The following is a 15,708-nucleotide window of genomic DNA, read 5'->3' as shown; positions in this document are numbered from 1 at the left end:
CCCCAAGGATGTTTGTGGCCAAATTTGGTTACATTCCATGCAGAACTCTAGGACAAGTAGCAATTTATAGGATTTACCTCTATTTCCCCTATTGGGCCCCGCCACTCCTGCCCCCGGGGGGTCAGAGCCAAAATTTATACAAGTTCTGTTCCCCTTCCCCCAAGGATGTTTGTGGCCAAATTTGGTTACAATCGATGCAGAACTCTATGACTAGTAGCGATTTAAAGGAAATGTTTGACGGACAGACGGACGGACGTACCGACGGACGACGGACGCCGCGCCATGACATAAGCTCACCGGCCCTTCGGGCCAGGTGAGCCAAAATTTATACAAGTTCTGTTCCCCTTCCCCCAAGGATGTTTGTGGCCAAATTTGGTTACAATCCATGCAGAACTCTAGGACAAGTAGCGATTTATAGGATTTACCTCTATTTCTCCTATTGGGCCCCGCACTCTGCCCCCAAGGGGTCAGAGCCAACATTTATACAAGTCTGTTGTTCCCCTTCCCCCAAGGATGTTTGTGGCCAAATTTGGTTACAATCCATACAATCCGTACCGACGGACGACGGACGACGGACGACGGACGCCGCGCCATGACATAAGCTCACCGCCCTTCGGCCAGGTGAGCTAAGTATTAGCAAAATTGACTCCGAAAGTTTAATTTTGAATCACAACCATATAATGATGCTATTGATACCATATATGCTATCCAATACATAGGTTCAGAGAGGAAGTAATTTATATGAAAATAGTAGCCTAATTGACCTTTTTGACGCTGCATCTATTGCCGTCTAAGGCCCCGAGGGTCATTCCTATCATTTGCACAATTTTTAATCCCCACCCTATAAGGATGCTACTATTGCATTATGGGTGCTATCCGATGTTTAGTTGCAGAGAAGAAGTCATTTATATGGATATAGCCAAATTGACCCCGCCCCTCAGGCTCCCGGTGGGCAGCCCCATCATTTGTAAACTTTTGAATCCCAACCCTATGAAGATGCTACCATTGCATTATTGGTGCTATCCCATGCTTGGTTTCAGAGAAGAAGTCGTTTCTATGGAAATAGCCAAATTGAACCTTTTGACCACGCCCCTCAGGCCCCCAGGGGGTCAGCCCTATCATTAGTACAATTTTGAATCCCCAACTTATAACGTTGCTACCATTGCATTATGAGTGCTATCTCATGCTTAGTTTCAGAAAAGAAGTTGTTTATATGGAAATAGCCAAATTGATCCCGCCCTTCAGACCCCGGGGGGTCAGCCCCATCATTTGTACAATATTGAACCCCCAGCCTATAAGGATGCTACCATTGCATTATGGGTGCTATCACATGTTTAGTTACAGAGAAGAAGTCATTTATATGGAAATAGTCAAATTGACCCCTTTTGACCCCGCCCCTCAGGCCCCTGGGGGTCAGCCCCATCATTTGTACAATTTTGAATCCCCAACCTATAAGGATACTACCATTGCATTATGGATGCTATCCAATGCTTGGTTTTAGAGGAAAGTCGTTTATATGGAAATAGCCAAAATGACCCTTTTGACCCCGCTACCATTGCATTATGGGTGCTATCCCACGCTTGGTTTCAGAGAAGAAGTTGTTTATATGGAAAGAGCCAAATTGATCCCTTTTGACCCCGCCCCTCAGGCCCTCCGGGGGTCAGCCCTATCATTTGTACAATTTTGAATCCCCACCCTATAACGATACTACCAATGCATTTTGAGTGCTATCTCATGCTTAGTTTCAGAGAAGAATTTCAAATTGACCCTTTTTGGCCCCGCCCCTCAGGCCCCTGGGGGTCAGCCCCATCATTTGTACAATTTTCAGTTAGTAGCCCATAAGGATGCTTCCAGTCAAATTTTGTTGAAATCTGACCAGCGGTTATGGAGAAGAAGTCGATTGTTGACGGACGATGGACGACTGACGACGGACGACGGACGCCGGACGCCGGACGCCGGACGCCGGGGTATCCCATAAGCTCACCTCGGTCCTTCGGACCAGGTAAACTAAAACGATAACACTGAAACGCGGCGTCAAAACTAAAGAACAATAGAAGTATGGCGTTACTTGGATACATAGCGTCACAATAAGGGGCAAAGACACATATACCCTAAAGTACATCTAGATCGGACTTCGAGTACGATGCATAATGTATGTGTTATATTGTGTGTGATATTTTGTAAAATGTCTGAAGCTAAATGTATTATTCATATGAAGTTTATATTTGGAAGTAAACGAAGACTGCAAGTCGTCATCATAACAGAGAGATATCCTGACACGGACGATAAACAAAGGATTATGAGATATTACACCTTTTACGTAAGTCAAATATGAAAGATGTCATACTGGACTAGTACCACATAAATGTGATCAGGTGTAGTTAACACTAGATATTAATATTTCAGTAGACATGCCTAGAAACATACAATTTATAAAATGTAGCGCATTTATGAAAGATGACATCAAGTTATTAAAATATTCCTGTTTCGGAACAGTTATCGCCCCATCGCATTATCAATTTCTTTTTAAGTCAATGTCGCCGTGGTTTACTATCTGTCTAATTTAATTTGCATGATTGAAGCCATTGAAGCGTAAACAGGAGAAACGTGTCCTACTCAAGGCATCCGATTTTCATTGTCATCATAAAGAAAAATACATGCTAAGATGTATAAAAGTGACGCTCATTATTAATTCAGAATTAATATCGTCGATATTGTTGTCAATCAGCGGACTAATTGCCTCCACGCACCTGATTATGAGCCACTGTGACAAGGTGTAACGGTTGTAGAACAAACGCACGCTCATCTTTAATTCAAAATCAATTTTATGGTCGTAATCTACAAATGATCATAAAATCAATGCATAGTCAGTAAAATGTTTTGATGTCTTTGTTGATGGGACTTGTCAAAGTGACAAGCAATTTCTTTGTTTAGTTTTTTTCTCCGTGCTCATCGTAGAGATAGTGACGATTTTACGTTAACACAAAGAATTTCGAACACGACAGATACATAAAAAAGTAGCAATTAAAACGGACCCAATTTACATACTTGGGGTTTGTTGATTGTCAAATATAAAATAACGGTATGGATTTCATTGTCAGACATTATAGTTCGAAGATTATAAAACATCATTTATTTAGAATATATCACTAATGAAAGACGAGAAAAAAAGAAAATCACTCCGCATTATTATGTTTTATTATAGTTAAGTCTGTTTCAGATGGATGAGTACGTAGTTCAGCCTTATTTGAAGTTATTCTAGTTAATAAGTGCTCGTGTTCTCTCCCAATGATACAAATAACGAGATGTTGTCCTTCCAAACGTCTCGTCTTGACGATACTATTTGTCAAGTTTCCAGGTTATTACAAGCATTATTTTTAATCTAAGGAACACAGAAACACGTGTTCCTGAATAGTAAGTATCTTAACATAACCCATCAACAATATAAACTAACTAGTTCGGTAAAATAGTATTATATAATACTTTTCCTAAAACGTGTTTGAAAACTTTTACGACGGATATTATTCGTAATCGCTTATCTTTCCAGATGATGCATTTAGCAGATTCTTTTTTTGTAATTGTATGTATATAATCAGGTTATTTTGCATTTCAAAACGAAAAATACATATATTGATATCAACATCGACATTTCTTAGTTATGTACTTTAGGTCTATGTCAATACTGTTGATAAATCCTTGGATCCTCTCAAATTGTTTTACCTTCTATTGTTAATCACGAAAGCAAAGACATTGTGTAAAAAATATTTATTTTGCCAAACATTAAACACTTTTCTGGAGACATTTAATGAGTTTGATTTTCCAATAATCACATGCACACATTAAATAGATAATCCACAACTTATCTGAATCAACGCATAATCGTTCGCTGGAATTGGTGTTCTAGCCTATAATGTCAAAAATACCGTTTTACAGAAAATCATCCGAGACTGAACGTACGCTAAATACAGCTTATACAAGAGAAAGCGTTTATTGGTAGCCGTTTATACCACTGAGCGAATCAGGAAATTAATATTGCTATGCTGTACATAGTTTGACATGTATATTGGTGATAATTTGGCTTGAACATAAAACTATAATATCGGCCTCCCTAATTACATATGTAAGAATTAGTGTATTTGGCACGTTTATCAAGTACAAGTGTATTTGAGTCATGTCATAGGCTTAATACCGGTATATATTAATATCTATATATTGAATATATGTGTGTATATATAACTGAAAAAATATAATTACATTTATATTTCTTAGACATTGGAGTTCCTAAAATTTGGTAGAAAATTGCACATCACTTTATAATACACAACAATAGAAACGGTTTCTCTACATTTGGCTGCTGTCGGAAATCGTCAAACAATCTGCCCTGGAAGTGTCGCGTAACTTCCGGTACAACACACTGCAATAATTAAAACAACTAAAGTTTGTTGAAAGAACAAAAATATATAGGAAACTAGCATGTTAACAGGGAACCCCTGTGGTATATTGTCACCTTCGTGTGCACCAGCATTCCAGAGAGAAACTTATCGGCAGCTTAACATCACATTATGGATAACCTTATCAAACGAATACTGACCGAAAAGACAATCCTACATCTTACATAGTTTATCGTCCTAACATTCACGTTATCGGCAAATAAATGTGTTATATAGTTCCTCAAACGTCTATAAAACGACACTTCCTCAAGTAACGATCAATTATCGCTTTAATGTGAAAACACCTTTACTCAAGAAAACTAACAGGATATTTTGTGTTAAGTGAACTAATAAATGCGACAAAAACACATATAAAATCCATGTTCACATATAGGATAAATGAAATATTCACAACCAAGGTATACGAAACTTTATGATGAATGTGTAAAAAGGTTACAATTGAGATAATATCAGGAAACTATTAAATGCACGAGTCAAAAGATATGGACGATACGTATCTCCGAATGTGTAATTACTTTTACATTTCAGCCGCATATGATTAGATAATCATAATTTTTTTTAAAGATGTTGCATTGCAACAACTGGTATACGAAGTTGTTGCTAAGTAAAAAATAGGGGTTTTCTTATCCACACAAATAGCACTTCAGATATTATTTCGAGACAAAGATACACAGAAACACATTATTCCGATCAACATAGAGACAGACAATATAAAAATCACAATGATTTGAAAACAGTCAGCCTGCACAGAAATCTGAATAGACACAGAGACAGAGGTATGGATTCGATAGATATCATTTTACTGTATAATTTAATATTGAATAATAACTGAAGTATGATTATAATTAATACAATACAGTTCAAACAATGCTTCATAAAATTGTGTATACTTTCTGGGGCGTTTTATATTGTTACATTAATTGATAAATACAATGTCATGGACACACAGTCACAAAAAAAACAAAGAGGTTTGACATGAATTTTCTAACACGGTGTACTAATGCCAAGACTGGACTTCGTTTTGGAAATAAACATATGAGGTCATAATATACTGAACACAGAAATGGAGGGGTCTGGGGTAGTCACCAGTAATCGGCGTATGGCTCCTGCCATGGAGTCGGGTAGTCCTGTCTATCGGAAGGTCTAATATTGTCGTAAGAGCGGATACCCCCAAATGGCTGGATACCCATATACTGCATGTTAATGTTTTCCAGACTCTGGTGCCGCGACCCCGCGGACTGGGGCTGCTGGTACTGGGCCTGTGACGTGCGGTAGACTTGGTGTGTGGGGGTGGAGGGGTAGGATGAGTCGACGGCGTAGGCCTGGGCACGGTCTCGTTGGCGTTTACTCTGTTTAGACCGTGATGGCTGTGGCTGGCTTTGGCGAGAATAAGGATCGTCTGTGGATGATTTGGATTTCCCCCAGTGCGGGACAGGGAATGCTCGTTTGTGTTTCTGGAAACGAAATAAATTAACGAAATAAGATACCCCAAACCGCTTGTTTACTGAAATCATAAATTGCATTTTACCTTTAAATACTTCATTTTGCAAAGCAATCGTCTAATGATATACAAGATATTGACACGCAAATACAAGTTTATACATTGAGATTCGTATTTAAATAAAAAAAAACATACTATATTCGAATTACATGTCTATCTCACAAGTTATTTAACATCAACCAAAAAAATACATAAATTGAAACGATATTGTTTTAGATTAGATGTAACATTGTCATCGTTGTAAACAGGAAGAAGTTTGCCTTTTCTAGAAGACAATGAAGTCTCACAACCTGTGCCATTGAAGGGGTTTCGGCAGTGTAAAGGTGAGGAGGTTAGTGGTGATTTATATCTCTACCGACAATACTAGTTATTCAATACAATTGGGCACGCGGCAGTCACACTTTTTTCTCTGTGACAACACTGACTTCTTGTTAGCAACGATTACCTGCACACGTCATATTCGTTCAAATTCAAAAGAAAATTGAGGCACCATAAGGACTTAGTGCTTTGTGACATATTCCAAAGGGCGAGATTCAATTTGATTAAATCGAGCTTGACGAAAGTGTTGTTTTTAACAAAACAGCAGAAATGCTTGTGAAACGATGAAATCGATTTTAGTCATTTTAAACAATCATGTAAACAAATAAAATGTTAAATTTAATGGAGGTTTCTTAACTGGTATATAGTCATCATGAAGAAATAAAACATATGGCTTCAGTCATTCTTACATTTTAGTGTACAGAGCCATTGAAATATTCAAATCATTCTTAACGTTAATAGGAAACTATTATTTTTAAAATTAAGCTTTAAATACATGTTAAATATCCCCTTATCGAGCCCCTATCGATATATCACTGACAGCGTCAACTACACCAGTGCAATTATTGCCGAAGGTGAACTTTTATGGGAAAATGTTCAAAATACTTCATTTTCGTATTTGATCTTCTAATTTGAGTGGTAAATTATTCTAAAAAGTGTAAATGTTTTATTTTTTTTATATCGCGGAGTCTTATTAAAATAACGTTGTTAGTTAATAAACACAATGGCAATATGGATCACTCTGAAATAATCATACCATTTCTGTCAAAACGCAGTTTAAACTTTGTATTCAGCCAAATTAGTAACCTCAATGTAACGGGTGTATTAATATATATATATATATATATATATATATATATCATTAAACACATATGACATTAAGTAATGTTTTGAATTAATTTACAATTAAACATGACAAGATTTTTTTCGTGATGTAAAACTGAAAAAACCAAACCAGAAATGAAGACAAGTCAATTTAAAACACTCTGTAAAAGGAGGAAGGTCATGTTGTATGACATAAATCACTTACGGGCACCAACACTGGGGATTTTGAGCGCTGTCATTATATTATCGAACTGAACTTACTAGACTAGCATATGTTCAGTTAATTAACAAGTGATTTTGTAAAATTATATAATACTGGCAATGAAATGTCTTAGTAGGATTGTAGTACAGGAATTTCAAAAAGTCAGGTAGAAAACGAGTATACCATCGAAAAACACTCCAGGAACACTCGCTATCAGAATTGAATCTTACATTAAGCCGGATTCAACAATAAAAAATATCACTTAAATCTATGGACATATCATGAGGATCTCGTTAAATTAAAAACATCTCGCGTGTCTTACGAGCAGGGCACGAGGGGATTTATACATCTCGCGTGTCTTACGAGCAGGACACGAGGGGATTTATTGTTTATCGTTTCCGTTCCATCTTTCTAATTCAAACAAACGATCAGGTCAAAATGACCGTTTGACAATAGATGTCTTATTTCCTGTTTTGGCCTTGAGCTTAATTCCGGTTTCTGACTTGACAGATACAGACGGTATTGGGGATCACTTCATACACAATGAACACCCACTCACTACTCACCCATAACAGCTGCAAAAGAGCACGTGGATATAAACGATTATTCTGGATAATCTTGATACATTTTAAGCATTGATAAAAAAAAATCTTACATAACTAATACAAATACGTAAAATGCAAATTTGCCGAGAAAATGAATGTATTATTAAACTTTAGTAAGCTAGAATGAGACAATAAAAGTCCTTCAGTTGAAAGATACTCCACCGCTGACAAACGCTATCAAAAACAGGAGCAGACAAATTAGCGATTTCCTTTCAGTTACAGAATTTACGTTCTTTACACCATTGCCACAATTGAAAAGTTTGAGCTTCTGATTTCACTTCAAGAAAAAATATTAAAAATAATTAATTGCATCCCGAAAAAATTGTGTGGCACTGTCCTATTTGGAAGTATTGATTGTGCATGCACCAAAAGCAAAACAAATAATTTCATATAATTTTTATATTAATTAGACACATACATTTATACAATTAAACACCAATTATTGTTAAATTGATTAATATCATTTACGCTCTGTCGGCGATGGAGCATCTTTAAATTGTGAGGAAATCACAGGAAAGTTGTCACTACACTGAAATTACACAATATATCTGTTTTATCTTTCTTGAACCTCATGATATTTTTTTTCTATATCTGTAAATATCCATGTATCAAAACTAAAACCTGTACTACTAATGTTTGTAATGGTTTTGATGTTGTTGGTTTTACTAAATTAGAATTTAACTAGCATCGGGAATATTATATCCTCTGATAACTTTTGATAGAATGACATTCAATGCATTACTGAATGATTTAATATTTTAATAATAATTGTATACCAAAAACAACTCTATCTGGAGCATCACTTTCAGAATTGTTTTTCATTCTTTACTTCATCTTTCCAGAAAATGAAATTTGTTTCTTCAATTGACGTGAAATGATTTTGTCTTAAAAGAAATCTAACAGCTTCTTCCTATGATACAATATTCACAATGAAATCTAACTGCTTCTTCCTATGATACAATATTCACAATGAAATCTAACTGCTTCTTCCTATGATACAATATTCACAATGAAATCTAACAGCTTCTTCCTATGATACAATATTCACAATGAAATCTAACAGCTTCTTCCTATGATACAATATTCACAAAGAAATCTAACAGCTTCTTCCTATGATACAATATTCACAATGAAATCTAACAGCTTCTTCCTATGATACAATATTCACAATGAAATCTAACAGCTTCTTCCTATGATACAATATTCACAATGAAATCTAACAGCTTCTTCCTATGATACAATATTCACAATGAAATCTAACAGCTTCTTCCTATGATACAATATTCACAATGAAATCTAACTGCTTCTTCCTATGATACAATATTCACAATGAAATCTAACAGCTTCTTCCTATGATACAATATTCACAATGAAATCTAACAGCTTCTTCCTATGATACAATATTCACAAAGAAATCTAACAGCTTCTTCCTATGATACAATATTCACATTGAAATCTAACTGCTTCTTCCTATGATACAATATTCACAATGAAATCTAACTGCTTCTTCCTATGATACAATATTCACAATGAAATCTAACAGCTTCTTCCTATGATACAATATTCACAAAGTAATCTAACAGCTTCTTCCTATGATACAATATTCACAATGAAATCTAACAGCTTCTTCCTATGATACAATATTCACAAAGAAATCTAACAGCTTCTTCCTATGATACAATATTCACAATGAAATCTAACAGCTTCTTCCTATGATAAATATTCACAAAGAAATCTAACAGCTTCTTCCTATGATACAATATTCACAAAGAAATCTAACAGCTTCTTCCTATGATACAATATTCACAAAGAAATCTAACAGCTTCTTCCTATGATACAATATTCACAATGAAATCTAACAGCTTCTTCCTATGATACAATATTCACAATGAAATCTAACAGCTTCTTCCTATGATACAATATTCACAATGAAATCTAACAGCTTCTTCCTATGATACAATATTCACAAAGAAATCTAACAGCTTCTTCTTATGATACAATATTCACAATGAAATCTAACAGCTTCTTCCTATGATACAATATTCACAAAGAAATCTAACAGCTTCTTCCTATGATACAATATTCACAAAGAAATCTAACAGCTTCTTCCTATGATACAATATTCACAAAGAAATCTAACAGCTTCTTCCTATGATACAATATTCACAATGAAATCTAACAGCTTCTTCCTATGATAAAATATTCACAAAGAAATCTAACAGCTTCTTCCTATGATACAATATTCACAATGAAATCTAACAGCTTCTTCCTATGATACAATATTCACAATGAAATCTAACAGCTTCTTCCTATGATACAATATCCACAAAGAAATCCAACAGCTTCTTCCTATGATACAATGTACAATATTCACAACGAAATCTAACAGCTTCTTCCTATGATAAATATTCACAAAGAAATCTAACAGCTTCTTCCTATGATACAATATTCACAATGAAATCTAACAGCTTCTTCCTATGATACAATATTCACAAAGAAATCTAACAGCTTCTTCTTATGATACAATATTCACAAAGAAATCTAACAGCTTTTTCCTATGATACAATATTCACAATGAAATCTAACAGCTTCTTCCTATGATACAATATTCACAATGAAATCTAACAGCTTCTTCTTCCTATGATACAATATTCACAATGAAATCTAACAGTTTCTTCCTATGATATAATATTCACAATGAAATCTAACAGCTTCTTCCTATGATACAATATTCACAAAGAAATCTAACTGCTTCTTCCTATGATACAATATTCACAAAGAAATCTAACAGCTTCTTCCTATGATACAATATTCACAATGAAATCTAACAGCTTCTTCCTATGATACAATATTCACAAAGAAATCTAACAGCTTCTTCCTATGATACAATATTCACAATGAAATCTAACAGTTTCTTCCTATGATACAATATTCACAATGAAATCTAACAGCTTCTTCCTATGATACAATGTACAATATTCACAATGAAATCTAACAGCTTCTTCCTATGATACAATATTCACAATGAAATCTAACAGTTTCTTCCTATATGATACAATATTCACAATGAAATCTAACAGCTTCTTCCTATGATACAATATTCACAAAGAAATCTAACAGCTTCTTCCTATGATACAATATTCACAAAGAAATCTAACAGCTTCTTATCATCTTCCTATGATACAATATTCACAATGAAATCTAACAGCTTCTTCCTATGATACAATATTCACAAAGAAATCTAACTGCTTCTTCCTATGATACAATATTCACAATGAAATCTAACAGCTTCTTCCTATGATACAATGTACAATATTCACAATGAAATCTAACAGCTTCTTCCTATGATACAATATTCACAATGAAATCTAACAGCTTCTTCCTATGATACAATGTACAATATTCACAAAGAAATCTAACAGCTTCTTCCTATGATACAATATTCACAATGAAATCTAACAGCTTCTTCCTATGATACAATATTCACAATGAAATCTAACAGCTTCTTCCTATGATACAATATTCACAAAGAAATCTAACAGCTTCTTCCTATGATACAATATTCACAAAGAAATCTAACAGCTTCTTCCTATGATACCACATATTTCTTCCTATATGACAATATTCACAAGAAATCTAACAGCTTCTTCCTATGATACAATATTCACAATGAAATCAACAGATGAATCTAACTAGCTTCTTCCTATGATACAATATTCACAATGAAATCTAACAGCTTCTTCCTATGATACAATATTCACAATGAAATCTAACAGCTTCTTCCTATGATACAATATTCACAAGAAATTAACAGCTTCTTCCTATGATACAATATTCACAATGAAATCAACAGCTTCTTCCTATGATACAATATTCACAATGAAATCTAACAGCTTCTTCTTATGATACAATATTCACAATGAAATCTAACAGCTTCTTCCTATGATACAATATTCACAAAGAAATCTAACAGCTTCTTCTTATGATACAATATTCACAAAGAAATCTAACAGCTTCTTCCTATGATACAATATTCACAATGAAATGTAACTAACCTTTGTTAGAAAATGTGTTGTCTAAATTTGAGGTCAATATCACATCAGTAGATAAATATCAGATTAACTGTATCACGTTCATCTAACGGATGCAGAACGTTTGATTATAAAAGTTGAATAGAACACTTAACAAAATTATCGGCAAAATATTAACATCAGTTTAAAATAACATGTACACTGAAAGCAGTAAAAGTGAATTCCTGGCATGATAATATTGTAATAAAATAATTATCTATAGATTTTGAAGGCATAGGTTTCGAAAGTGGGGCATTTTTATGAAAGGACTTATAGCATAAAAATAAATTCCCGACAAATTAACAAGATAATAGATATCTACATAACATATCTTTGGAAAGTAGAACATTTTTTCACTGAAAGAAAAAAAAGGAGTAAAATTTGATTTGTGTCATGATATGGAAATAAATATAAAGAAATCTACATAGGATAGGTTGCATTACTAAACAATCTATATATCATCAAATTCTTTTATTTTGTAGAAATGTCCAAGAGTCTGCCAGTTATATATTTTCCAGAGAAGTAATCAGTTTGGCTAGATTTAATATTCAATTAACTGAGCTTGTTTTCCATATATAGCTTTAATAATAATATACCTGTAACTTTGAACTTTTATCATGCCTTTTTTCTTATTCAACATAAGCTATTTAATTTGCAGATCAGAACAGAAGAAATAAACTGGTAGGCCATATAACAGAATGCATGTACCTCCTTCCACCACGAACCACACAATGATGCACATTAAATACCAAAATGTAAATGGTTCGGCATATCTTGATAATGAAGACATACGAGAGATATCTAAGCATATTTGTACAAGCACACGTGATACAGAAATATATCATAAAGCAGGTGTGACCGCCATTAAACAACCAAAGCATGCTGACTAATATATTTCGCATTTCTATGATTTGTGTCAATAGAGATTCCAAGCAAATTTTTATTTTTAAAAATCAAGTAATTTTTCTTAAGCAATGATTAAAGTAGAACTGAAACTACATCAAATTTAATTTACTAACCTTTTATATATAAACCAAGGATATTTACTTTATAACATCTAATACACATTCGGCATGCTAAACTATAACCAGTGCTTAACCCACACCATACCCCAAATATCCATGTAAAATCTTACTCTGGGTCTAGTGGAAAATATTCCTCATGATCTAAGATAAACCATTTGGAGGGTAATAATTTTATATAACAAAATAAAATCTAGCATCAAAACATCAACCATTGATGTACCGTATACCAATTGTTTTATGGCATTCACTTGATAACAAAAAAAAAATAACGATTTATTATCTATTGATAAAATTGGAAATCATTCTTGGTATTGTCATCACCACAGCCTGAGTCAAGTTTAAATCAAAATAGTAAGTTGTAATTATCTGTGTATAATGTATTGTAATTATCTATGTATAATGTATTAATAAAGTTATTTTGAATAGAATTATGAGCTAATTAAACAATCTGGTATACAGTACATCTGCCATAGACATATAATAATATATTACTTAATTAGCAGTCTACTCAAACTTACAAATGTAACTCGACTACTGAAACCAATTGGGCTTAGTAAGCAAGGAAACAATGTATAATGCTTCAATCAGAAAACTTATTTTAAAATTAAAATATAACTAATATATATATAAATTTGGAGAAAAATCCTTATGGACGAAAAATATATGCAAAAAAATGAAAAAACAATAACGGCTGACTAACGTTAGCGCTGTTGCTCCAGCTGAAGAGCATCCTTCGATGGAGCGAAAGCCCCAACGTTAGCCTGTCATTATTGTTTTTGTTTTTTGTATATATATAGATACTTTTGTCATGAAGGTTTTCTTCTTGATAAAATATATATACATTGTATATGTATATTAAAATCAATAGTTCATGAGTAAAGCAGTTAATCGCTGAGTCAGTATCAGTGCTTGGCTAATTGTATATAGAATAATTACACATTAGGTGTAAAAAGAAAAGATTGCAGAGGATGTAATCATATAAAGCAAAGCTACCACATCAGACCTGTTATGTCATGAAGTCTATACTGAATTAATTAATATCATTACTCTTAAAACATGAATTCTTTTAAATTACTTTTTAGGCTTTCAAGTTTTCAACTCCAAGATATTTCGTTTGATTAGTATATATGTTTAATCTTTTTTCAAACAAATATAAGTCAAATAATATACAATGACGTCATGAACACATCATCAACAGAAATTCTATTTAAAACATCCTATCAGATGAAACTCATTCACTAGAACCTAGCAAGTAGGCATTTAAACATGTTTGCCAAACAAAAATGTATAAATTAGTCCAAAACATTATTTCAATTTAAAATTTGTTCTTAATTATTCATGTTTTTGAAAAGGCATGATAATTGATATTGTATTAATTTGTTAGTTACATATATTAGGTTAATGACAGTTTGTAACAACATATAATGTTATGGTTAGATTGTACCACGGTGTACTGACCTCGTGTGTTGGTTGAGGGAGACCATACAAGTCCTGAGTAATTCTATGTGCTTCTTGTACCTCTTTACTCTGTAAGGCAAGCCATTCCAGGTGTGCATTATAGTGAAAATACTACTTAATGACCACAACAAAAACACAGACAAAGGATTATGTGATGACAATAATGTGAATATAAGAGTTACTTAAAATTAAAACGAAATAAATAACTTAGAAATGTGCACTACCCATGCCACCAGTCTCTAGAATACTAAAATCATCAGTAATAACTTATTATCATTGCAGCATGTGGTATTCCAAGTTTTAATCTATGGGGAGATAATCTAGTTTTAGAATTCAGCTGTAAAAATCTTAGAAAATCAAAAATTTAGAGTTTTGTGGTCAGTCATTGTATAAAAACATATCCATGGCAAATATGCATGCAATGATTGGTATATATGTACAAGAACACTAGTATGTGTACAGTACACTAAACTATCATGCATGTTTGATGATTGTATGATATTAATGTATTACAACATAATCAATAAAATACAGTGAATGTCAGTCAATACAAAATGCCTGAGAACGTATGTAAACACAGATAGTGACATTACAACATTATACATTCCCACTAAGCAATGTAACATGCTATGTTTAAAATCAAAAAGTGAAATTACTGAAACTTCAGAAGCCATTTAATCAGGTATTCATTTTTTTTGACAATTTTTTATATTGCCTATTAATTTGGTTTGTTTTCATAAAGTATTATCAACAATTTTGTTCTGTAGGAAATCAAAAGTTTTCTTTTGATGTTTTCCATTGATCCATGCCAACCAAGATGACATTGTGATTTATCTAAATTACCATCCATATTGCATGCATGTGTCTACCAGGTGTTGGGGATAGTACCTTCTTTTTCTGTACTTTTTTCTTAGAGTCTGCTCTTTGTTCCTTATTATAAACACTGTCTATTCTGGTCACGTACTGACTCTCCTGGAACTGAAATAAAAAAAAACAAAGGTCAAGTTTTGTTTGTCAACTGATGTAAGGGAAATAACTCCATATTTTTCCTGAGTATGACTAGTGATATCAGTTCATTGACAGAAAAGAAACATTTCTGTTACATTTTTACACACCACAAACACATAAAATTAATTTTGTACAATATATTCAACGTCAGAATAACTTTTAATCAAGAATTTCATAGATTATTTCATTATCTTGTGCATACAAAATAATTAGAAACATTAATTTTCTTGTCTAGATATTTGGTT

General features: G+C 33.3%; 1 protein-coding gene across 4 annotated transcripts in view; it reads right to left on the bottom strand.

Annotated features, from left to right (window-relative positions):
* Window positions 1-3,750: 3,750 nt before the first annotated feature.
* Window positions 3,751-15,708, bottom strand: part of LOC138335997 (uncharacterized) — a 63,215-nt gene continuing 51,257 nt past the window's right edge. Inside the window, exons 54-57 of one of the 4 annotated variants that reach the window (XM_069285264.1) lie at window positions 15,344-15,433; window positions 14,456-14,524; window positions 13,108-13,138; window positions 5,765-5,905 (exon numbers count right to left, since the gene is read on the bottom strand). In XM_069285264.1, the coding sequence (XP_069141365.1) occupies window positions 13,115-13,138; window positions 14,456-14,524; window positions 15,344-15,433 (183 nt within the window). In that variant the 3' untranslated portion in view covers window positions 5,765-5,905; window positions 13,108-13,114. Of the gene's footprint in view, window positions 5,906-13,107; window positions 13,139-13,515; window positions 13,529-14,455; window positions 14,525-15,343; window positions 15,434-15,708 lie in introns of all 4 variants that reach the window. The other 3 variants (XM_069285273.1, XM_069285247.1, XM_069285257.1) reach the window with 3 other exon arrangements.

The sequence above is a fragment of the Argopecten irradians genome, chromosome 1, assembly GCF_041381155.1.
Source record: "Argopecten irradians isolate NY chromosome 1, Ai_NY, whole genome shotgun sequence".
NCBI classification, from domain to species: domain Eukaryota; kingdom Metazoa; phylum Mollusca; class Bivalvia; order Pectinida; family Pectinidae; genus Argopecten; species Argopecten irradians.
The sequence above is the reverse complement of the archived record's forward strand: the minus strand, read 5'-3'. Positions and strand labels throughout refer to the sequence as shown.